The sequence below is a fragment of the Siniperca chuatsi genome, linkage group LG11 (assembly GCF_020085105.1).
Source record: "Siniperca chuatsi isolate FFG_IHB_CAS linkage group LG11, ASM2008510v1, whole genome shotgun sequence".
Classification (NCBI taxonomy): Eukaryota; Metazoa; Chordata; class Actinopteri; order Centrarchiformes; family Sinipercidae; genus Siniperca; species Siniperca chuatsi.
In genome coordinates this window covers 25759004-25785176 of record NC_058052.1, presented here as the reverse complement: position 1 = coordinate 25785176, position 26173 = coordinate 25759004, and the positions used below count along the sequence as shown (strand labels likewise).

General features: G+C 39.0%; 1 protein-coding gene across 3 annotated transcripts in view; it reads left to right on the top strand.

Moving 5' to 3' along the window:
* The window catches only part of LOC122884280 (pyridoxal kinase-like), a 31434-nt gene extending 6124 nt beyond the window's left edge, over positions 1 to 25310 (top strand). Inside the window, exons 2-11 of one of the 3 annotated variants that reach the window (XM_044213992.1) lie at positions 3282 to 3336; positions 9679 to 9783; positions 10348 to 10431; positions 12085 to 12119; positions 12586 to 12671; positions 13829 to 13874; positions 14039 to 14150; positions 14254 to 14390; positions 15261 to 15327; positions 24895 to 25310. In XM_044213992.1, coding sequence (XP_044069927.1) covers positions 3282 to 3336; positions 9679 to 9783; positions 10348 to 10431; positions 12085 to 12119; positions 12586 to 12671; positions 13829 to 13874; positions 14039 to 14150; positions 14254 to 14390; positions 15261 to 15327; positions 24895 to 24938 — 771 coding nt within the window. In that variant the 3' untranslated portion in view covers positions 24939 to 25310. Of the gene's footprint in view, positions 1 to 3281; positions 3337 to 7821; positions 8118 to 9678; positions 9784 to 10347; positions 10432 to 12084; positions 12120 to 12585; positions 12672 to 13828; positions 13875 to 14038; positions 14151 to 14253; positions 14391 to 15260; positions 15328 to 16437; positions 23526 to 24894 lie in introns of those variants that run through there. The other 2 variants (XM_044213991.1, XM_044213993.1) reach the window with 2 other exon arrangements.
* The last annotated feature ends 863 nt before the right edge of the window (positions 25311 to 26173 follow it).

The window sequence follows — 26173 nt, the reverse complement described above, 5'->3', positions numbered from 1 at the left end:
TAAAGTTAATGTTGAACATACAATGTCCTACTTATAGGCTGATGCAGGAACAAAAAGATGGTACATGCACACATGGAAACAAACACTAGTAACATGCATGTGAAGTTTATGGGATGGGAAGCATGCACATGTCTTTATTAATGTGCAAATTAACAGTGAACGTACAGGAGCTAACCCAGAGCTGAATCACGATGCAGTAAATGCAGCATTTGTGTTGACTCAGATGTGATCAGCCTGTACTGTGCCACATGCTAATTAAAGTAACTCTTCATTTGTCAGTTGTGCTTCCTCGTGTGTTTCCTCAAAAAAAGGCAAAATGTTTACTTTTTAGAATTTTGTTAATATCCTCTCCTCAGTCTCTGACGATGCTTTCCAGTCAGCTGCATTGTAAACAGTCTATCCATGTCACTGACTTGAGGCTTATGAATAGAGCGAGAAAGGATGTGACCTAAATAACATATTCCTCAGCCCCATGTACATGAGTAGGCCATAAATACATAATGCCAAAGTCAGTTTGCATCCTGCTCAGCCAAAGGAACATGTTGTAACAGACAGGTTGTTCCTATGTTAGAGGGTCCTGTTTCTAAAATACATTTTTATTCACGACTCTGGAGCAGCAAACAAACAGATCTTTGAGAATACGCTTAATAGGCTATAGGCTAGCATCAAACCATCTCTGAACACCAAAAACTCAAAATCAACTCTAAATTCAACTGCAATTCAATGTAAGGTAGCTGAGAGACTTGGTGACACTCTCTTGGCCAAATGATCTACACTCGCCGATCACATATTGCATTTTTCAATCATACTCAATCAGCCATCTGGGCAGTAAGTTTGAGAGTTGTGATATTCTGAGCTGCAAGTTTCTTAGATACACCAAACTAAAGCGAATGCAGTCTAATACAGCGGTCCTGCAATAAATCCTCCCTTCATAAAGGTTATAATGTTTAGTTTTTGTTGACACTGTTTTAGAGATGTAGATTTAATTTTATGGTCATTTTGGAGGCTGTAGTTTCTGCTGTGTCATATTGAACGTGCTTCTAATATTTTGTCTGCCTCATTTATATCAGTGTATGGTAACATAATACAATTCAACAGCACCACAAAATACCTCCGTGGTCTATGGGTTAACATGCTGGCCATGAACTGCAACGTCTCCGGCTCGACATTAAAGAATCGACATCTCGATAAAAATGTTTTTAAAAAACACATAATTTATTTGAAGGTAGGATTTACTACAGGGTTGTTGGATTAGATTGGATTTCTACCAGCCACAGGGTTGCTGGGCTTCTGACCTCCCTGTAGCGGAGGGCAAATATGGGATTTTCCCTTTATATCATATCAATAATATCAATGAAAAATAAGATTAGAATAAGGAGGAATTTTGTCATTCACACTTCTGTATGTCCACCAGGAGTGTATTCTTGCAGCACTGTCTTAAAAATAGTAATAGTCATGTTCTGTATTCCTGACAACACTGATAGCTTAACATGTTGCCTGAATGCCTCATGCTGATGATATAAATACAGTATTTCCTTTCAGAAAACAAGTTTTCATTAGTCAGACAACAATAGCTGGGGCATTGACAATTTCTTCCAAGGGCAAAGCTAATATGTACACTGCCTCCCCCCTCTGAAAGCAGATTCTTGTATCTCAAAGAGTCAATTGAAAAGAACAAAGAACTCATTCACTCTGCCTGCTTCTTGCTTCAGCCCGATTAAATAAAGTCATTCAGATAAGAATTGACTTTGCACGTGGATGGATTATGTGTCTTTCTCTGTCTCTGGTAATTAAAAAAAAGAAAATCTGTTAAGATAGACGGAGAGAGGGGAGGACACCACGGGTTGGTTTTCATAACTGTTCAGATGTGTGCAGGTTTCAGCTGAAGTTAAACTGAGAGGATGTTTGTTTTTATATCCAGTCACAGATCACAGCCGGGGTTAAATTAAGTCAAATGGAGGGTTTTTTTTTTTTTCAGAATCAGCTTTATTGGCCAAGTATGTGTACACGTACAATGAATTTGAGTCTTGTTTTAATTTGCTTTGTCAATGTACTTACACACATTTCCAAGAACGATTTACAGTAAGATCGAAATAGACATACAGCTAAAAACAAGGACAACAAAGCTGAAGAGAGGTAAAAATAAACGTAGAACTATTAGGTGTATATGTAAATATATATAAAACGCAACAATGACCAACAACATGCATTGTCTATATATACAAGTCAAGTGTTTCTGTAAATTGTAAACAAAAACAAATAGCGCAAAGAAATAAAAAATATTGAATGAGGATACATAAAGTGGGTGTTTATGTACAGTGTATGTCTTCATGTCTATATACAGTAGATACAGCGTGCAGGATTTAAATATGATGGATGATATGTACATGTTAAAGCACAGTGTGTATTTAAACTAAATATACAATTTATAATTTGTAGGTAAGTGCATGTTTCCCTTATCAGGATTTACATGTTGACATTTATTTATTTGACAAAAAAATGTTATACCAGCGCATATTCATGTAATGTGATGATATTCTAGGGATGGCTTTTGGTGCTTTCAGATGAAAAAATTACAAACTCATTTGTGATTTAGATTTAAAGCGGTTAATCTATATTTTTGTACTATCAATGCATCAAATCACTATGTGTAATGTGAAACCTTGTACGGATGAACCCACAGAATTACCACCCGACTGTGCAACTCCACTCAACTCTACAGAGCTTCATAGTGTTTCAGCTGTTTTCAGTTTAAAAGCTCTAAAACTGACTGTACGCTACCTGCCCAAAACCAAACGGCAGACAGACATGAAAGTTGGCGACTAGCTGGTGAACATAGTGGAGCATTTAGCTGCTAAAGAGCCAGATATTTCCCTCAGGAGTTGGTGGAGATCAAACACAGAGCTAAAAGGAGAGTGAATATTGAACTTAAAATCATCAGGTGGGCACAGACTTCAAATTAATGCTAATGATGCTCCAAATCTGCTGGATGTGTTCATAGGCAATTGCATGCTAACAAGTCATAACTTAAAGGGGGTTAATATGTCAGTGTTGTGTTCACACCTTGTTTAATGACCAAACAGGTAGAGGCATTCTTCGTAAATTTTGCTCAGCAAGAATCAAATATCAAATACAGTTTTATATTTTCCTATATATTTTTTAGTATTATAGTTGCTACACACTTTGCATACTCTGTGTACGGGACTGTGATATATTTGTACTACTACACTTAAAATTTATAGCAAGTGTGTTTGTTTCCTCTCTTTTTCTTCTGTTTCCAGGTTTTAGGGTTTGAGGTGGACTCCATCAACTCTGTCCAGTTCTCCAACCATACAGGTAAGACGGATGAAATAGCATATTTCTTTGTGAATGTGTGTGCTGTGTTTTAGTTAGTGTGTGTGGGTGTGTATGAGTCAGTCAGTGCCCCCGGTGTCGCGATGAGGTGTTAGCGAGTGTTAGAGAGACGGTTGTTGTTGGCGCGTGTTGAGGCTGACGAGTTGACAGCTGAGTGAGCCAAGTTTTTGAGGAGGTCAGTGACTTCACTGGCTGACACCAGAGCAGCTCTCAAACACAGAAGTAGCTGGCGGGGACAAACTCCATTCACATTTTATACGGGCTTTCTCTCTCAGTCGGTCTTGGGACGTCTCGGATGCTGCTGGTCTTATTTTGATGAGACTTGAATGTAACAATTAAAGGGGCACTTCACCGATTTTCCACATCAAGATTAGTTTACTCCTCATGAGCAGTTCTTCTCAGCCTTTGAAAACAGCTGTATGAATTCTTCTGTGGCGCTAAAGCCTCCGGCTTGGAGACTACAGATTTATAACGGGGGGAAAGGATGTGGGCATTTACACCAGGCAGGGAGGGTCTAATGAGAGATGAAAGATTTAGTTGCATTATGGTCTGGACCCATATTAGGGACTAAAAGTTAGAATATCTCTGTTTCTGCTCTATTGATTTTGACCTTTAACTTTATGAACGTGCAGCACTAAATCCCTAAAGTATCCTTAACTTTTTTTTACATCTTGGCCAAAATGACCAGAATACATTATATCATTTAAGTAAGTACTGAAATAGTGGTAAGATTATAGATTATATAGTATCTATAAGAAGTACGATAGTGAACAAAGGAACCTCACTCAGATAGTTTAGGTGAACATTTTTAATTGAAATATGTATCCAGGAACGAGTAGAACAAATGTGCATCTTCTTCTGTTGTCCTGTTTTCTATAACTGCTAACAAAATATTCTCTTTACACTACCTTCTGCCGCAGTAACACTATCTCGCACCGAGGGATCTTCCGCTTGTGTTTATTGATAATATCGCGATACCATTTGGTTCTTCCAACAAAAGCTATACCATGATGATTTGTTGCTTTTCACAGAGTTATGTTGTCATATCTTATATTGCCGCAGCTCTAGTTTGCACGAATGATAAAGTTAAGGTGTTCAATTGCTTGCAAATGCACGTTGGCCTGATTCTAGGTTCTGTAATGCTGTGATTAAAATCAGAGTGACTGATTTTTACAAAGTCTGAGCAAATGTTGTATATTAAATAATAAGAATAATAAAGTTTATTCACTGCATATAGCACTTGACCTGATTGGGTGATCCAATATATATCCAATACTTGCAACAATAATCTGAATTTGAGGAAACTTGATGATGCATCTTGTTACTGATTGGCCCAGAGGGGGTGTATGCGTCATCCCTTGGTGTCACATTTACTCGTAATATTTTGATCCAATTTCCAGTCCCATGAATGAGTAATCTGCACTGTGTCTTTTTTTTTGTCTTGCACTGATGGAAGGTCTCAGCTCATGTTATTCATGCAAACTGAACTTGAAGAATGAATCAGCTGGGCGCTGTGAAAACAAACACATCTGCCCAGCTGTTGCTTGTTGCTTCACAGTGGATACAAGCAATATCCAGACTCCGAAATCCTCACAGGATGAGTTAATTATGACAAAGTTTAAAATACATTTTGTCTGGGGTTATCCTATCTGCTTATTTGATAAGCCACTTAGAGATCATATCCTGTTTATTTATTTTTTTGCTGGTTAGTGAGACACCGCAGATAGTTCCCAGATACCAACATAAAGAGGAATATTGATAAAAATTAAATGCAATTTTCCCTTCTTTTTTTGTTGTTGATATTTTAAGGAACCTAAAGGATAGCTGATCGTTTGCCTTTGTGGTGACCCGGATTTGACAGTTCTCTATGTAGAAAAAAGTTCTGGCACATAATTTCAGGTATTCCACTCTCTTCTAAACGCAGTATTTAGTTAAAAATGCCACTGGCTGCTCAGTTTGGGAAATTAGTCAACTGAGGTATATATAGATTTCTCTGTTTTTTTGTCGTTGTTTTTACAGTGTTGAGTGGTACAGAGCGGATGACCTTGACGCCTCATGTCGTGGTTGTCTAGTTTTTCATTTGGTGTAGTTTGAGAATACAGGTAATCGCAACCTACTCTATAGCCGGTAAAGGTCAGCAAGCTGTTTAACGTCTGACTGATGATAGTATGGTTTCTACACTCGTCAGCAGGCTGTTTGAAACCAGCCAGGTTAGACGTTGTTTTTTGTCGTTTCATAGTTACTGAGATGGATGTCGTTGAGCTTTGAAATAGTGAAAGTAATGTGTCGTGATGTTGCAGACTAAGGGTAAGCATAATTGTAGGTGTACTGTAGGATAAGTGTTGTTGTGTGGGCGAGCGTGGGACTCGTCTGTAGCGGCATCAGATGCAGAGACGAATGAAATGCTGTAATTTACATTTGAGCTGTTTGTGTTACAGCCTGGATTCAGCCAAACATTTATGTTAAGAGGTTCCCTTGACCAGCTTGCCCTACAGACATCATTGATCAGTTGAAAAACTCAGCAGTGACTTTCTGACAGTAGAGTTAATTTATTATTTATTTATTTTACAGAAAACCGTTTATTCAGGATAATCCACAGACTTGCTGTGAACAGAGTTCTTTGGAAACTATTTTCTATCGGACATAGAAAATAGTCCGGCTAAAAGTGAGGTTTGTGAGGTCATTGGTAAATGGGCCATTGTTTCTACAAGCTGTGTCTCAAATGTCGTTTTGTTGCTTTGAGCACCTCAAATGAAATACTACCCACCTCTTGTGCATTTGGGAGGCAGCAGAGGTTTCAGTGATGAATGTCTCAAAACCTCACTGCATACGAAGATACTACCAGCAGTGTTTGTTTTTTTGTTGTTACTATGGTTTTTTTTTTTTTTTTGTTATGTGGTATAGTTGAACTGACCCTTGAAGTTTTTTAAATAAATAATGGCTTGTTTCTTCTTTGCCAAAAGATAATTATTTTCCAACCAATGAAACAAGGTGCTTGTGTTCCCTTTGAGAGTTGTCGCCATTGTCCAGGGTTCCGTCCCTATGTTCCCAGGGTCCCATTTAAGAGATTGGTAAGGGCTATCTTTGCAGTTCAGGATGCAAAAGAACAAAGGGACATGGACATTTCAAATGCAGTTTGACTGGTAAAAATCCGTTCAGCCACTGTGGAGATATTATTGTTGAAAGTGAAGAAAACTGTCTTGCCCGCAAACTCGAGGGCGTAGGTTTCAATAAATATAACAACAGTTGCTGTAGGTGGGTGATTTCAACATATTGACCCAGGGAAACATACATTGAACATTTGACCTGGGGGAAAAAACATTGCTGAGAACATAAAACCCTTTCAAAGGCCTCCTTAATGTGTCGTAAGAGGATATTGAGTTGGGGAACATAGGACCTTTGGAACATAGATAAGCTCCCCTTTCCAGCTGTGTTTGCACTTCATTTTTCTGCATCATGTTCGCTTAAGGTTAGTACAGAATTCTTTCTCAGTACAGGATCTTCTTTATTTGCAGATGATTCATGCCCCAACGTTTACCTAGGTTTCGCTTTTGCACTTTGTGTTGTTTGTACTTTTGTCTTCAGTTAAGGATGGTAGGGTATGGAGACTCTTTTTGTTTGTTTTGTAGGAGGCTCATTGGCTGGACGAGGCAGATGGTGACTTAATTTTTGAAGTTTGTGTGTGAATAGGAAAGGATTCTACCAAGAATATCCATTTTGGATGATTTTGGAGAGAGACAAACCACTTGAGTCAGTCACTCTCAAAATATGTTTTAGGGACATTTTGGCATTTTGTTTTGTTTTTTTTACCAGGCGTTGTTTTTGTTACTGGAGAGATGATGAAATAAAATCCAGGAAGGCCAGTTTGAGTAACAGATGCATGGGTTTGAAGACTTATCAGGGGCCAAAATACTGCACAGCATTTTATGATATTAGGCAGAATTTTACAACTCTAGAAAGTTATCATGGCTGAAATCCTTTGATCTTTTTGTCACCCTGCTCTCCAAATAAACAGTAAAAACACTACCAGGAATGTGTGCTTTTGATTGGCCAATGCAGCCCCTTGCCAGATGCCGTTGCATTGCCCTCTGTATCGGCACTCCCGCAGTCCTATTGAAATGAATTAGGGGGTTGTGTGTTTTCTCACAGTGCTCTTGTCTGTCTGAACACGGCTTAGACGGCATTCCTGCGAGCTCCCAGCGAAGTTCATTTTAAATCTTTAAGGACCAATTAGACTCGGGAACTAGACCAGAGAACTGTGTAAGAATGACCATCCTAGTCATAGGTTTCATGGTCGCTGTTATCGCCCCACGTACAGAGTAGACAGTGTTACAGCTGAGGACGATGTCAGGAATAAGAAATGTCTCCCTCGGTGAGAAAACGTCCTCACGTCTATGGTGTAAATTGCTTGTTTCAATGACCTTCATATAAAAATGCCTGAGACTCTAGTGCTTGTTTAATTAGATCTTGTATATTGGAAACTAACATTTGCAATTTCTTGGAGGAGAGTATGTAATTCGGTGTGACACGGTGAAGAAGACGTGCGCATCTGAGAGGGAGAGGGTGGCTGTCGAGAGGGACAGAGTAGGTGAATAGAGAGAAAGAGAGACAGGACATTTTTGAATCAGAGAGACAGACAGCGGATGATGGAGAGAAAGACGGAGGGAGTGCAGAGAGAGAGCGTCAGGACGCAGCAGTAAACAGCAGCAGGCGTTGTGAATTGCGACAGCAGCAAATGATGACGACAGAAGCAGCTCTTATCTGTAGGCCTGCCTTCATTCTCTCTCTCTCACACACACACACACACACACAAACACACACACACACTCACGCACACACAGCGCTCTGACTGCTCATCTCTCTTTCTTAGCCCCTTTGGCTTTCTCCCGGCTTGTTGCTTAGCAACCAGAACCCCCCACCATGTGACTTGGCTGTGACTCACCTGGAGCTGCGACATCATCGGCCTGCAGCAAACGTGTCATACGCAGACAGACATGCACCAACGCACGCTTACATCGGCATTCCCGTCACATACATGCACGTGTACATCGGATCCTTTACTTAAAGGTCCAGTGTGTAAGATTTAGGAGGATCTATTGGCAGAAATGAGATATAATATTCATAGGTATGTTTTCATTAGTGGAAAAAATAGGAATCGTTGTGTTTTCGTTACCTTAGAATAAGCCGATTTTATCCACAGAGGGAGTGGGCCCCCTTCTATGGAGTCTGCTATGTTGAACCACCATGTTTCTACAGTAGCCCAGAATGGACAAACCCTGGCTCTAAATAAGGCCGTTTGCATTTTTCGCGAGTTTTGCGGCCACTGTAGTTTCTCCTACACACTTGGAAGGCGAGCGGTATTCAGTTGGTTGCAAAACTTCACCGCTAGATGCCACTAAATCCTACACACTGGTCCTTTAAATAAAAAGAGCAATAAAACAGTGTAGAAATACTCAATTACAAGTAAAAGTCCTATTCAAAATCTTACTTAAAGGTGCCATGTGGAGTTTTCTTATAAACAAACAAAAGTTCTGTTTACATTCAGTGTTACTCATGTAAGTGTTACTTACATCCTTGAGCTCTAACAAATGTGTTGAATGCATTTCCTTCCTCATGTGCAAAGCCGATTTTTTTAGTAAGTATATTAAATCTTGCATTGTTTACATCCATGTTTACTAGCATGCAGTCTTCTTCTTCTGTGTCTTTGTTGGCGCTTTGCTGCATATCCTGGTGTGTTACCGCCACCTGTAGATCACTGGAATAGTGCGAAACCATTGGCAGGAATGTGTATTGCGCACAAGACAAACAAAACAGCGACCCACTCATAGACAAACAGCTCCATAGCGCTACTAGAGGTCAAACACTCCACAGGGAACCTATAAGTAAAAGTACATATGTATTATCAGCAAACTGTACTAAGTATCAAAAGTAAAGGTTCTCATAATGCTGAAAAATGGCCCCTATGAGAGTTGTGTTATTACATATAAATAATATTATTGGATTAATATTAGTATAATGTTATAATGTGTAAGTGATATTTTAATGTTTTAGCTGATGCAGCTGTCTTGAACTATATTAATACTGCTGGGTAGTTAACAGTGCATTATATTTTACAAGCTCCTCGTAGTAGTAACGTCTTCCCTCAGAGGTAACGATACAAGGGTTTTAATGTGTGTGTCAGCATCTATAGGGGGTGTTAATGTGCACATATACAGTATTTGTGTCTATTTGTGTTCATGTGCCACTAGAATGGAAAAAGCATTGCAGAGGGTTAGAGTCAGCAACTTAGCGAACACAATAACTCCTCTCCTCTCCTCTCCGCAGGTTATTCTCATTGGAAAGGCCAGGTTTTGACAGCAGATGAGCTCCATGTTCTTTACGAAGGAATCAAACTGAACAATGTACACCACTATGACTATGTTTTAACAGGTGAATACCAAACTTTTATTCTTCACGCTCAAAATTACAACATCTGTAGATGGAGTACTCCACCACAATTAGATTTCGTCATGTTCATGTTAAGGTGATGTTATTATGTTATGAAGTCATCCCGAGGTTACAGTTTATTAAATTTATCCCGCATTAATGTTCCCTCCAGTCTCCTTCTCCAGGAGGATCTGATAGCGGAGATGAGAAATTAATTTCTTTGTGTAACCAAACTTGCCGTTTAACAAAACTTTGCATTAAGTTGCACTGCATTGAAATGTGTAAACACTGCATTTTCACAAGTTCCTGCAGTTTCAGTACTTTTTTTAGTGAATCTAAATATACCTGAGTGGCCATTTTCCTCCATATTGCTTCAGTCATGTGACATGCAGAGCAGTCGCCTCCAGTACACTATAGCTGCTTTACTGACAGTTTAATGGTAAAACAACGCTTTTAACAGAAGTATTTAATACTCAGAATACAATGACTGATAAAGTAAGAAAATAATGACTATAATAATGTTTGTATCTGTGTTTGTGTGTGTGTGTGTGTGTGTGTTGTATTCAGGGTATACCAGAGACACATCCTTCTTGGAGATGGTAGTGGACATTGTCCAGGAGCTAAAGAGAGCCAACCCTAATCTGGTGTATGGTAAGTAACCACATGGTTTTATTTAATTTAGTCTAGAGATCTGTTTTTCACTAAAGGCACGGCCAACAGAGCACTTTAAAGGAAAATATAAGTAGAACATGAATTATTATTTTTCTGATTACTGAACTTATTTTTTTTAGCATTTGGTTGTTGGAGAGCTGTAACTTCCTGCCTTTGACTACTGTACTGGTACACACAAAGTAAATGCATCTTCTCTTGTTTATTCCCACTTTGAGCTAACGTTTGGGTAATTCTTCCTGAAGGTTAATTGATGCAGTTTGGGTAATGTGCAGTTTTTGTCGCATCAGTGGAGATATGACACAGTTGTGCCTAGAGTGGGGATCTTGCAGGGTCTAAAAGCTTTTCTCACAAGTTGAGTGATATCCAATTTTTGACACATTCACGTTACTCAGATTTTACCGTGGTATAGAGCATTAGCAGCAAAACTTTCATCATAATGTTATAACAGCCAAATGCTGAATTTATGTGCTATGAATGCTTTATATTTAGGTTACTCAGCACCCTTGAGCGCTACATGATCTGTCAGTAACAAAGGCTTCAAAAATCAAATTGCTATTTTTGACCACCGAGCTCCATTCATTCATCCGGCTCTTTAGCTGCTCGATGCTCCATTATGTTCACTGATTGCTGCTGTTTGGTGTTGGGCAGGTAGCATACAGTGAGTTTTATGAAAGCTTTTTGGATGAAAACAGCTGCCTGCTGCTGCTGGAAATGGGGTTGATGAGAGCAGATTTTGCTATGAGCTCAAAGAGGCTAAAAAAACTGTAGAGCTGCATAGTCGGGTGATAATAAATTCTCTGTGGGTTTGTCACTTCGACTGACCCCCTTCCACATTACGTGAAGTCATTTGATCCATTGTTATCATAAAAACACGAATTAGTGGAGCTTTAATATGAGTAAAACTGCATTCACTCAGCAAGTTAGGCTCATGATGAAACATAAGATTAGGTGGGACAGTGAAACTAAATCCCCTAACAGGATCAAATTAACATTAATATCTGAAACTTAGATAACCCAGCAAACAAACTCATTAGTTTTTCACATTAACTAGCTTTATGTAGAGAAGATCCAGTTCTCACTTTGGACAACTCTCTGGGCGTCTCTCTCTCTCTCTCTCTCTCTCGCCAGGAGGATTTTCATCTCATGTAGCACGAATCAGTTTCACTCAAATCAAGGCTGTTGCAGCTTGGCCTGTAGACACTGTGTTAGTGGATATAGTGAATACCTACTGCCACTGTTCAAAATAATAAGCAACCAGAGGGTGACACGCATAATGTGTTTGTGTTTACCCAAGTACTTTTTGTTGTGGATGGAAAGTGCTGTGTTATAGTTACTGTTGAGTGTGTGTGTGTGTGTGTGTGTGTGTGTGTTTCATGTTCTTGACTATCGACTAAACAGAAGTTTTAATCATCTAATTATTCTAAAACTCTTCCAAATGTATATAATACATTTGGTGTATATTTATACTGTTTTTATCTATGTTAAAATAGCCATTATTGAAGGAAAGAAGAAAAACATCAATATAACAGGTGACTCCAAACCTTTGACCTGTAGTGTATGTAATGTGAGGATTGTCGAGCTTTACAGGTCTGTGTTGGGTGTCTGACTCTGAATGTCTTTTTGTCATTTCAGTATGTGACCCCGTCCTCGGTGATCATGGATCTATGGTGAGATTAGTGGCAATTTTATGCTCTATGTGCAGTTGTTTGTGTGTCTGCAGCTGTGTGTGTGTGTGTGTGTGTGTTAATGTCTGTTGTTATTAGATAGGGATGAACACTAAAACCCTCCCACACACATAAAAGGCATAGAAATCCTAACTCTGTGTGTTTGTATCTGTATATATACATGTATGTGTGCGTGGGGGTGTGTGTGTGTTACAAGGCTCACACAGTGACTCACTCTGCTGTGTCTTGTGTGTATGTGTGTGTGTTGTGTAGATGTGCATTTTTGGGGATTAAGATCATATTCCGTCAGTTAGCGCTCATAATTTAAAACCATGAAAACAAAGATCAGAGAAAAGCTTTGAATAAACTGAGCCTACTCATTTATGTGTGTGCAGTCCTTCCTTTAGAGCAATGTTTGTGTGTTTTCATTGGTGTTATGTGACTCTAACCTGTGTGTCTCGTTCCACAGTATGTTCCTCAGAATCTTTACCCGGTCTATAAGAACAAGGTGGTTCCTGTTGCTGACATTATTACTCCTAACCAGTTTGAGGCTGAGTGAGTACAAGTGTCTTATATCATATTTGCACATTTTTATTGATATAACTATTAAATCCAAAAAATCTAGCATGACATTTCTGTAATTGTAAAAGTGTATTGAGACACTGCGATTTTACGCTCAAAATAAACGTGCTTACTTACGTAGAATTACTTACACCTCTGAGTTTGTAACTGTGTGAGTAGCTGAGCATTAGTAACACCATCTTTATGTAATGCCACTCATGCTGTTATCTAATACCCTCATTTTGTGGTTCCAAAAATTTGGGAAGGAATTAATCGAAAACAGGCCTCAGCTCCCCTCTTATCTTTCTTGTTTTACCCTTTTAAACCACAATTTACGTAGCTTGGTAGATTTCTTTTTCAGTACTGCGTGGGAATAAATCATACATAGTCTTGTTGAAACTATTTAAGTTAAGATACTATGTTTGTTTTTGTTTTTTTATGGCTGCACAGTTACATCAAATGGAAATATACCGGATGCATCAATACACATTTTCACAGTTATAAATATGCTATGTTTGGAAATCTTGGGATCTTAACTAAAATTTTAAATAAAGTTCTGAGGATTTTAGCAATGCTCAACCATGCTATATGGATTTCTAATGATGGTCCTACTGGTGAAAAGGTTGATTTCAGTGTCTGTGGTATCAGTTCTTTAGATACCAGTATCTATTGTTTAGTTTCAGATTTCATTTTAATGATCCCCATGGAGAAACAAGCAGATATAAGAAATTTCCCATGTTTTTGTTGGCTGCTTTTTTTGCTTGCATCAACTAAATGGCTGCATTTATGAAAACCAGAATAATTAAGCCACAGTTTATAGGACAAGTGTGTCTCAACTCAGTTATCTCTTCAGCTTCACTGTCAAGTTGCTCCACCTAGTGGTGTTTCCGTATCCCTGCAGAATCAGATTTAAGGTTTTTCTGTATACTAAAGGCTCACTTGACTTTGTGGATTTTGCCCTTTGTTGCACTTGTGGGTTGCAATAACCAATATGAGTAGAATTAAGTGTTTCAAGGTTTCAATAATGAGTTGTCTTTCTTTAGACTGTTAAATGGGAATTTCTGTGTTTTTCTGTTTAATATCTAATTCATTTTCAGTGTTTCTGTTACAGTGCTATTGAAATAATGGTCATTTGTTTGCTTGTGTTTTAGATTATTGACAGGGAAAAACATCAGCACAGAGAAAGACGCTGTAGAGGTAATAGATCACTTACTATCTAATCCTTCTTTCCTTTCTTGCATAATTTCTTTAATTACAGAATAGGCTGTTGTAGCATCTTACATTGCTTGATTTTTCTTGCTTTATACACTTACTGCTGTCTAAATACATGCCCTAGTAGCTCACTCACTGGCTGTCTATAGGTTATGGACCTTCTTCATGCTATGGGTCCAGACACAGTGGTCATCACCTCCTCTGATCTGCCCTCCAGACTGGGAGACCGCTTCCTTGTGTCGTTGGGCAGCCAGCGCCATGGTAGGTGATGTGCGAAGTAGTGTGCGCATGCAAGTCTGTATGTATATATTTGTGAGACCAGCCAACCAAAATGAACATGTTTTGTCTTTGCTGTGCTGTTCAGTTCGTCCCGACGGCAGCAGGGCGACACAGAGAGTTCGAATAGAAGTTCCAAAAGTGGATGCCGTCTTTGTAGGAACTGGAGATTTGTTTGCTGCTATGCTGCTAGCGTGGACACACCACTACCCTAATGACCTAAAGGTACAAAAACACCAGAGTTTTTGTGGCTTTCGTGGGGGGGGGGTCTCTTCGCGTGCCGGGGGGAGTCAATTAAAAAAATACAAACGAAAACAGCAACATATGGCTGACAGGCCCATGTAGCTCAAATACAGCATTTTATTAAAGTTCAGATTTAAGCTTTTTCCTGTCAGAACCATGGACGGCTTCAGGAGAGAGAGAGAGTTTATTAAGCTATCGCCACCTCTAATACCAATATTACAACTTAGTGAGAGATTTAGGCCTGTTTTGTAGTTTCATAACTAAGTTGCTTTATAACTAATGCGTGGAAAAATGGCTACGGGAGGGTGTATCCTGCGTTCATTTTATTCCGAAATCTTGTTTTACTGGCTGACATGAAGGAGAAACCTGCTTCATAAGGGTGTGTGACTGGGAAGGGCAGTAAAGTCTTGGATGGACAGAGGGGATACGCTTTAATGCAGACCAGAAATGATGATGGGAGAGAGGCTGCTGATCTGAATATGCCGGCAGGAGGTGCGCTTCAGTAGTCAACACTGCAACGGAGCGGTCGTTGAAAATCGATCAGAATCACCCTGCACATCATGTTACACGCATTATTGATAGTTTATTGAAGATAAAGTCAGCCACACAGTTAAAATTACAGACGACAGGACATTAGAAATGCTAATGGTTGTTTATCAGTTGTGTGTTTTTCAAGACACCCCCCCCAAACTCGTGATTTTGTTGCTTCTGGGCTCCCCTAGCTCCCCTGTTATTTGAAAACTGAAAAACACACACACACTACCCCAGTGACCTACAGACAAGTACGCACATATATACCGAGTCATAAAACATAATAATTACTTTATTTTCACTCTTCTCACTCTCTCGCAGATGGCCTGTGAGAAGACTTTTTCAGTGATGCACCATGTTATCCAGAGGACCATTTCGTATGCTCACGGTAAGAAAAGTAGGGCTTGTTATCAATGCCTAAAGCTGGGACTCGGCTCAAATCGATTCTGTTTTTTATCCCAAATGTTGACATCCACAAAACTGTTTTGTAGGAGGTTATTGAAAAATTAAATAACAAAATCACACGTGGATATTAACACTGTTGGTTTTTGCGATGGCTTTGTTGATGGCAATATTGGTTGCTTAAAACAGATACCAGATTCCATGTTATCAAATGTAACAATCCCCGCAGACTTTGTGACACACGTGTGCAACTCCCCCCGCCCCCCGATGCGCTTAGTGAAGCATAACCTCCTGGGACAGCCATTCAAATCACACACATTTCCTGCTGTCTGTATGTTCTATACTCATTAAGTATATCTACAATGATTGATCAAGGACCCCAGTTTCTCTATGAGCTTTTCTGGTTTCACTATCACTTTTATTTATAAAAATACAACGCTCAGTGTTATGCAGTTGTGATTGCAATCATCCCTGGCCCACTGTGGCAGGCAGGGGAGGATTGCAATCACAACTGCATAACACTGAGCGTAGTATTTTTAGATGCAAAGCACCTAATTGAACTGTAACTCACACAAAACACAACATTTAGCAGGGTGCAGATTCTCCACAAAAGTTAGGTTAGACCTACAGATATAGATATGTTGATGTAGCCACCTACCGACAAGGACATTAATAGCATGCAGGCAATGAGTGTTTCTTTGTGACTGATTTTGAAGTTTTTACATTTTACAGTGGACAGGAGACACATAATGACACTCACAAATCTCTCAACTCTGTACTTATTTTCCAGGGATTAACAGCGGTAAAAACCATTCAGAATCCGTCAGAATCACAACAGCCTGTAAAAGCTTAATATCTGCAGGTCTAAACTGCTGCTGCGGTTATTTTTATTGGCTGTAGATTGCATAGGTTTGGCTGGTCCTGCAGCTCTCGAGATGATAATTGGCTCAGCCTGGTTTAGGGTGCAATGGCACAGTGTGTCCAAACTATTATTACATTAAAAAATTGCATAATGTAGCTTTAAAATAAATGTTTATCTCTATTCGTCTCTGCATTTCTATCTGCCCACCCCCTACCTACCCCCCCTCTCTCTCAGAGTTAGCAGGTCCTGGTCGGAGGCCCAGTCCGCCCCAGCTGGAGCTGAGGATGGTTCAAAGTAAAGCTGACATAGAAGACCCTGCTATAGTTACGGAGGCCACAGTCATATCCTAACATTACCAACCCATAAGACTCATACTAACCTTGTCCTCTTCACTCATAAATCTCTCAAATCCAGTATCTCGGTAAATCTCTCATGACTGTAAACCTTGACTGTCATTTCCAAACTTCAACAACTCATCATCCAGACTCCTTAAACCCCTTAGTATTGTAACCCCTTTAGTCCGTTCACCCTAAACCCTTGACCCGTTTAAGTCCTCAGTGTCCTAACCCCTTAAACTGAACCCTTAACCTGTAACTCCTACACCCTGTTTTGGAAATAGAGCCATGGATAGACAGAAAGTTTGATCAGGTAGGACCAAACAGGTTGCACAGCTGCTGTTTAGAAAGCTGTAGGGTTTAAGTGTTATTTCTCACTCCAGGATTGCTTCTATACAACGTAATTCCACAAGCATAACACATAACATGCCATATATAAAGAAAGGACAAGACAAAATATGAGGGTGATTAGGTTTATTGGAAAACCCTGAAAACCCATTCAGGCTTTAGTCATCAGCATGATAGAGAAATAGTTTTAGTGCTGTTAAAGTCAGATTTGGGCAAAGGTGATGTCATATTTGTTACAGCAAACGTGGAGTAGGTTTTTGTCCTTGGAGTAGCACTAGGACTAGACAAGTTCTAGTTAGTACTCTATGGTGTTCTCTACTCTTTAGTGGGGAGCGGTAGGTTGGAAGTGAATGCAGCAGCTGTGAGCAGGGAGCAAAAATAAATAAACAGTATTTTTCCCACTGTGAATTCACACAAAATATCTATTAGATAATACTTATCACAAAACAGGAGATGCAATTTTTTATTACCCTCTCTGATTGAAAGTTTCTCTGGTTTTAAGTCTGAAACCACACCCAACTGTGATGTCACTGTGTACTGACACACGCTGGAGTACACAACTACATCAACGCAGTGAGGTGAGAAATGAAAACACTAGAGGTCAGCAAAAACAAGATTTGTTAAGTTACTCAAAGACACTCACTAAGACACCAGAGCCACTAAATCAGTTCTCCTTTAAGTTCTAATGTAGCAGGAACGATTTGTTGTTGCATTAAGAAACAAAACACTGGAACATATTTGCAATATTTACCCAAAAATTGATTCCCGCTGCTGAATTATCTCCAAAACTCTACCTCTAAATTATTAAATATGAACCTGCCTACTTTATCGCTCTATTACTGCCACTCCACTCACCTCACATACTATTTCTGACAGAGTTGCACTCTAGCAGTGGTCCTCCATGCCAGTTGCCAAGTAGCAGGACTGCAGCAATGACATTGGTGGTACTGTAAAACTATAATGATCAAACACTGTTTATCTATGGCTCTGTCCACCACTATTTCGACCCCTCCCCGTCTTACAGCAGTGATGTAATGGTGACCAAGTCTAACCCCTGAGACCCCTTGAAAATATAACAAAGGAAAAAAAAACGCACAATGTATAGTTGATGTATAGATGTTGTACTATAACTGTATTGGACCATCTGTATGATATCTTCTATCTGATCTGTCTATTGGACCATTGTGTTGATGCTACTGTACTATAGACATACATACACACACTACAATATCACCCAAACCAGAGACATTTGGGCTGGTTCTGGCACTCCTGGAGGCTCCAGTGGCTCCAGTCGTTGTCACTTGTTAGTAATAGGTAACTGTCTAATAGTCGTAGTATATAGTTGAACCTCTTTCATCTCAACACGACATAAAGAAAAATGGGCAAACCTGAGCTGTCTGAGCCGTCCCTGGCCGGTTTTACTTGTGCTAGACCAATCCGAAATTGGCTACCTCAGTGCCAGAACCAACCCACATCATGCCGGACGGTTCCCGGTCCAGCTCTCGCCCAGAACCCTATATCTGAGAGTTGTGCCACTGAATTTACTGGAGGCCTCGAAAAGTTGTAAAGGAGACCGTCTTCATCACAGCAGGAGTCTCCCCCCACGTCCAGTAGCAGCTCTGTAAACGTTTGTTGTAGAAAATGTATTCTTTGTTCACTTCACACTTCACTGTGGTCACAACAACAGAAATGATGCCATGAGTTGAATTTTTAAATGAAATACAAGATTAGAGATGTGTAGTACTATCTGGGTAAACTGATGCCTGTTTGAAATGACTGTTGCCCTTTTAGCAAAGCATAGAATATCTATGGTCTTATCGTTGAACTAACGATTATTTTTTATTATTATTATTTTACAATCAAATTATTGTTTTGTCTATAAAATGACATAAATTTATGAAAAATGTACCATCACAGCCCAAGTTGACTTCTTCAAATTGCATGTTTTTCCCAACAAATAGTCCAAAACCCACAAAGAAATTCCACTTATAGTCATATAAAACATTACAGTGATATAAAGAAGCAAATGCTCACATTTGAGAAGCTGGAACCAACAAGTGTTTGACATTTTTGCATGATAATGATTTAAACGATTAATCGATTATCAAACTTTCAAAGTGCAGACATCTACAATACTGTATGAGTAAACTGGGACCTGCTTGAAATGACTGTTGCCATGCCGTTAAAGCACAGGATATTTGTGATCTAGCCTACCCTATCCCAGAAAACCTTTTTACTACTATAACGAAAGTTTTGATTTCAGAAAATCAAATTTAACACACGGCACTCACCCAGTAGCTAACTAGCTACTGAACTAGCTAACTTAACAGGCATTACAATATTCTGTTTTTCACAGTGGAGTGTGATAGGAAAGAAGTGAGGAGAACATGACATGCGACAGTGGTCATGAGCTGGTTTCAAACCAATGCTGTCGCGAGAACTTGGCATGTGCCTTAGCCCGCTGAGCTACCAGGGCACCACAAGAAATGAGATTTTAATGAGATTTTAACTTTTTTAAGTTACATCAGAATCTTTTTTTTTTGCTCCCTCGTTGCTTCCTGTTTTGAATGTTCAGTAATCGTTTTACAACAGGAAACAGCTCAAATTGCAACTAACTTTGCTTGGCAACAGCATATAGTTTTGGAAAGTGCACCAAACCAAATAATCGGAGGCTTAAAAAAAGAAAAAGGAAAATCCAGCTGTTGTCAGTGTCCCACCTGGGCTGGATGTAAGGTTCTGGGCAGGCCAGTGTAATTCTGTACTGCTGTTGTTTCTCTATGGACTGTACTGTGATACTGCCTTAGGAACCTAACATCATAACACCACAATACTGCTCACTGAGGGAGAGGTGGAGAGGGAGGAGGAGGGGGAAGGAAGAAAACATGAGATGTCTTAAATGTAGGTACTTTTGACTGCAAACGTCTGTTCTACAGTGCGCCTGAAATGAGGAAGAAATGAGATCGCATATGCTTAGAAATGCTGTTTGAATCTATAAAAATGTTCTTTTAGGGCTGCAAGGAATGATTTTTTTCATTATCGATTAATGTGATTTGATTATTCTTTCAATTAACCAATGAATCATTTGGTTTATAAAACGAGAGATAATTGTGAAAAATGCCAAAAATCACAATTTCCTTCCAGTCGCTTGTTTTTATTTTTCAACTAACAATTTTAATCGTCACTTTTGAGAAGCTGCAACCAGTGAATTTTCAGCAATTTTGCTTGATAAATTATTTAAACAATGAATCGGAATTATTGTCCGTTAATTTTCTATCGAACGACTAATTGATTTATCGTTTGAGCACTGAAACTTTTCCTTCTGTTTTCTGAATCTTGACTTTATAGACTAGAGACTCAAAGGTAATCTGAAAACACCTCTCGGACTAATGGTGGGGAAAAAATGCAGTCACATTTTTAAAATTGCAATAGTTAATATTGATTTTTGTACTAGTACAGTTGTATTGTGCCACTGTAGCACTGATTGTCATATCAATAACAGGCTGCTATGTCTGCGTGCTTGGCCAACCAGCTTTAAGCTCTGCTATAATCAACATGTGCACTATCCAATCCTCTGCTTCCTGTTAACAAACCAGTCAGCCGTATTATTGGGTCAAAATGTGTCTATCTGTTGTGTCCGTGCGTGTTGTGTGTGAGAGAGTGTATGTACACGTGTATATAAATGTCCTTTATGGTCACAGGGTGTTGTGTGTATGTGTGCGCACGTGAAATGAAAGAGGAAATCCCTGAAAAGTAAAACTAACAAAGATGGGTGACAAAGGAGGAGGAGGGTAAAAAAAAAAAGAAGAAGACAGCAGTAGTGTACATGAGGATGGGAAGGGAGGGGAGGGGAGGTATGTTCAAGAGGACAATCATTCTGTGATGTTACGCAGTGTTCGACGACTCCCTTTTCCCCTATCTGCTAAACAAATAGAGGATTGTTTTTGTTCTGGACTTGTTAAAAGGGGGATCTTAAACGTTTCCCCTCTTTCTCTTCTTCCCCCTCCACCCATCCTCATGCAAATATATCTGCCCTTTGAACCTGTCCACCCGCCTCCCTGCAGTGCCAGTCGTTGTGTCTGTATCGCTAGTTTTTAAACCTTAGCCTCGCTATGTGTGTGTTTGTGTGTTAGATGGTTATACTGTACCCCGACTTCCGCCAATCTCTCTGCTAGATAGTCACTACTGCCCCCTCTTTCCCCGCCTCTGTTCCCATGCTGGTCTCACCCCGCCTCTATCTCCACTTGCTCGCTGTGTCTTTTGTGATACAACTTCCATCCACTCTTTTTTTTTTTTGTTTTTAAAGCTGCTGTTACCTACCCTGCTCACCCTGCTTACAGTAACTCTTCCTCCATTCTCACAGCTGCTGTTGGCTGGTTTAACTACACCGCATCCGATTCCTCCGCTAAACATCTGGATTGAGTTGCACCAGCTCTTCGTAATTCTTTCACTAAGTTTGTGCGCGAAAGTCCTCTGTAACTACTTGCTAGTTTCAAACTTGTGATGTACTAAATCGAGTTGCACCATTAGAGCTTCAGAAATGTCTTGGCTAGTTTAAGACTTTAGTCATGTGAAAAATCGGTTGCTGGGAAACATCTCTAGCTGCGTCCAATCAAAAGCAATCAACTATGAAAACAGATATGAGTTTGCTTTATTCATACATGAATATCAATCAGCTTCTTATGATGAGTAATAGGATCCTACATGAACACACAATTTTCTGCCGAAGTTGGAACACTTTGGGGTATTTCACATTAGATATTTATGTATGTATGTTCTTTTTCTTTTCATTTGAATCAAAATCAGATTCTGACAGTTGGTGGGTTGTTTGGTTACTGTCAATCAAAATTGATCAAACCACACCCACAAAGTCTTGATGAAGCAGATTAACTGACTGATTTATTGAGATTAACTCTCAATAAATAATAACTTAAAATGTTTAATTTTACAAATATTTAATGTTAATACTTAAGCTAACATAACCAACGTTATTCGGTCAGTGTGTTATTGGCATAACATTTTGTAATATAAGGTATTTTGTAGGGTTTTTTGTGAAATATAATTTAATGTTTTCCAAGTTTACATCATACATAAACAGCATTTTGAAGTGTCGAGCACTCAGTCTGTTACTTCAATCTAAATTGGTCAAATATTAGCAAGCGAATGTTAATGCTGTCAATTAGCTAGTTCAATTAGCTAACAGTACGTATCAGTAACACCTGGCCGTTACTGGGTGTAAATATTTTAACAATAAATCTCTGCCAAGTAACTAGTTTGTGTGGTGCAACCAGTTTTAACTTAGTAAACCCTTACGATAAGTAGACTAAGACTGAATTTACGAACATTTGGTGCAACCGGATGCTGGTTACTAATGAACTAAAGAACATGGTTGCCTTTCGGGCCCGATCAAGCAGGCTAGCACCCTGCACTGTCTCTTTATGCTACAAAAAAGAGCAACCCGAAATATTGTTTGTTTTATGTTTGTTTCAGTCGTCCTTGATGTGAAGTGATGACACGTTTACTGAAAGTATCTGGATCACGGAGTTAGTATCACTTTGTGAACTATGTCGATATTCCTGTGGTGGAAAAGAAGTGTATATTTCAGTGCATTGAGTTCTAATGGCAAACAATTAGCCTACACACATACCCAGCAGAAACAGAACAACATGGGCATCCCACTGGAGTTCACTGTCAAATGTAAACCCAGGATTCTCTGTTATTTTATAACCGGTTCGCTCCTCCAACTCCTAAGAAAATGATGTTGCTAAATATTTAACTTTCTTCATCAGCCACTTTTGGGCTGATCAAGAAGCATTTAAACTACCTACGATTTTATGTAAACTGGCACATTTAGGTTCTTCAGCCCAGCAAGTTAAAAATATAAAAAAAGGTGAAAGCTGCACAGAGCTGCAGTGTTGGGATGTTCATTTTCAGTGGGATTGGCAGTTACATTTAATTCAATGTTACGGTAAAGAATATTTCCATGCTTTCAGGCTGGTTTGATGTGGCTAAATTGTCTGGTTAATGCTACAAATGTAAACAATAACACAAGAAATATCCGAAAAGCAGTGATTCAAACAATAACCGAGCAGTACTAAATGTTTTACTCGCACTTGAGAACAACTTGTAAAGGCAGCGGTGAAAACTGTGCTGTGTGATCAGGCCCTTCACCTCTCTGTTTGTCTGGTTACAAGTGACCCAGCCCTCCCATGCTGCTTTGCTTGATGCTCCCCGCTGTCCATGCTCTCCTCCCCCCATATTTCCCCTCCTCTCTGTACCTGTTGCGATAGACCCCCCCCCTCTCCCGTCCCTTTGGTTACAAAATGGCTGCCACTAAAAACTGCAATGGCAAACCGCCTGTGTCCGACCGTGGTCCCCTCCTCTCCTCCCGATCGACGGTTTCATCTCCGCCATCTTGTTTTTCTGTTCTTGGTGGCCAAAACAAAACGAGGAAATGTAATAATCATTGTTTGGTAACTGTTTTTAGTGCTATGTTTTTGGAGCGTTACGAGTATTTTCTAACATGTTACAATAAAAGATTGTAGTGTACAAATTCACATTTATAAAATATATATATAGATATATATGAAAAATGTATGTTCTAATGCAATAAAGAGAGATTAAGAATTATGAAAATTGGAATGATCTGATTATTTATATTTTTTATTATTTTACTTTTCTTGTAGTCCTTTCTTTGACGTGTTGCACTACTTTCTAGCTTCTGAAGAAGGAAACTACAGTAATTCTACTTCTTCATCTATACAATCGCATGCAAACATTTAGTTTTCCACAGCCAAACTTTCACTACACATCAGGTAGAGTCCGGATTGTAGAAATACTGGAGTCATGAGTCTAAGTTCCTCAGCACAAGCCCATCCTGTTAAGACATTTTTGACTAGCTTTTTTGAGTAAATCAGATGTACAGTCACTTTATTAAACTATCTCCTGATCCTGGTCCCAGTATGTACTGTTCATTACAACGTAAGTTATTTTCCTTTTACAGAAAAATATCCAGTAATTCTGTCCCGTAGATCCTAAAACAAATCTGTGAAAAATCAATTAAACCCCGTACTCGGCCTCTGAATTACAAGGCAACGTCTTGTTCACCCACCACACGCAAATACAGCAGTCCACTGTGGACAGTATGGAAAAGTTGAGAGTGTCCATAGTAATATTGCAAATACTGGGATACATTTACTCAAGTGCTGTACTTAAGTACAAGTTTGAGGTACTTGTAGTTTACTTCAGTATTTCCATTTTATGCAACTTTATATTTTACTCCACTACATCTCAGAGGCAAATACTTTTTACTCCACTTCATTTGTCTGACAGCTTTTTTTACTAGTTACTTTTAAGTGAAAGCCGTGTATCTCCAAATTTGGTTATTTTGAATATGAATTTTTCTGATAAACTGAAGGATAAGTGTGTCGGATCGGTGTGTCAGGGTTACAGTGTATTAAGGTGGTGTTAAGTTGCTCTTTAATTTGAGTGTTTTTTTTTTCCTTTTAAATAAAATAATTGAAATCAAATTTAGAAATACTGAGTCTCAGAAAAATTTGAAACCCACCACATGAAATATATGTGTAGTTGAAAAATTTAAGCTCATCGAGTTGTTAAAACAACACAGTTCCCAGAAAGAAATACATAAAATCTGGTTAAGTGTTCTCCAACATTCCCTCTGACCAGAAAAGATGGTGGTGGAATGTAACTGAGTACATTTGAGGTATTTGTACGTTATTTGAGTATTTCCATTTTATGCTACGATAAACTATTACTCCACTACATTTCAGATGGAAATATTGTACTTTTTACTCCACTACATTTATTTGACAGCTTTGGTTACTTTGACCTCACATGGAGGTCAGAGGTCAGGGGCTTGAGCACAGTTTTTTAACAAAAAGCTTATAAAGTGTCACCAAATTGAGATTAGTTTAAGAGTCACTCATGTTTCATGAATTAAATGTATTTCTTTATTTGATGAAGTTGATCTGATTGTTGATACTTACGACAGATGTGCAGCAGCGCAGGGGTTTCTCTCCACCACACAGCAGCTGAAGCTGCTGCGGGGCATCTCCACGTCCCGGGCGACGTACCACCTGTCTCTCTCTTTTCATCGTAGCCCTCCACGTTACGGATGGCGTCATGATTGTCGAGCCCTCCAGCCACATAGTACAGCTGGTCCTCCCAACACTGCAATGCCAAAGTTGCAGCGAGAGTTCATCATAGGATTCATCATCCGCCACAGGTTTGACAGTGGGTCATAGGTGCTGACTCTGCAGGTATGTGTGACGCCAGTGTAGCCACCAACTTAGGAGAGGAACATTTCAAATCTTATTTGAGGTACTTTCTACTTCTACTCCACTACATTTCAGAGGGAAATATTGTGCTTTTTACTCCACTACATTTATCTGACAGCCTTAGGTACTAATTACTTTACAAATTAAGATGTTTGCACAAGTGTTAGTCTGTATGACCCTAGGTCACTAAACTGGACATTGATCATTACATCTCTGCCAAAGTTGAATATTTGTGCAATATTCTGTGTACTACTCCCGTGCAATATTTAGTTTTCCTATGTTAGTTTTTCCTATTTATTGATATTGATATTATATACCTCCATTACTGCTGTGCAATATCTTAATAATCTCAATAAGCTACATTTAACTTATTACTTATTACTTATTAGTTATATTATTACATTGTATTATTATACTGTAGTATCATCATCAACCGGTAAACCCACTTGGTACTTCACACTTATTTTATCTTATACCCACCTGGTACTTAATTTATTTTCTGACCTGTTTTTATAGTGTTTTTATAGTGTATTGTATTATATTTTTTGCTAGTACTTTCTCCTGTGTGCACTGACGTAAAGGCCAGCTGCTGTAACAAAGAGTTTCCCTTCGGGGATCAATAAAGTATTTCTGATTCTGATTCTGATAAAAAACATACCAAAAGCTTATAAAATATGATGTTTTGTTATAAATGAAACTACTAAACAGTTTATAGGTATGTAACGTGAAATGATTAGTCAATTAACTCATTAGTCGATTGACAGAAAATTAATGGCAACTATTTTGATAATTGTTTAAGTAATATTTTAAGCAAAAACATTTTATGGTTCCAGCTTCACAAATGTGAGGATTTGCTGCTTTTCCTTTCAGTTATTTCAATTTATTTTTAATAATTTCTGATTTTTTACAGTGGGTTGGACAAAACAAGCGTTGCGAAACAGTCACTTTGGGCTCTGGGCAATTGTGACGGGAATTTCTCGTTATTTTCAGAAT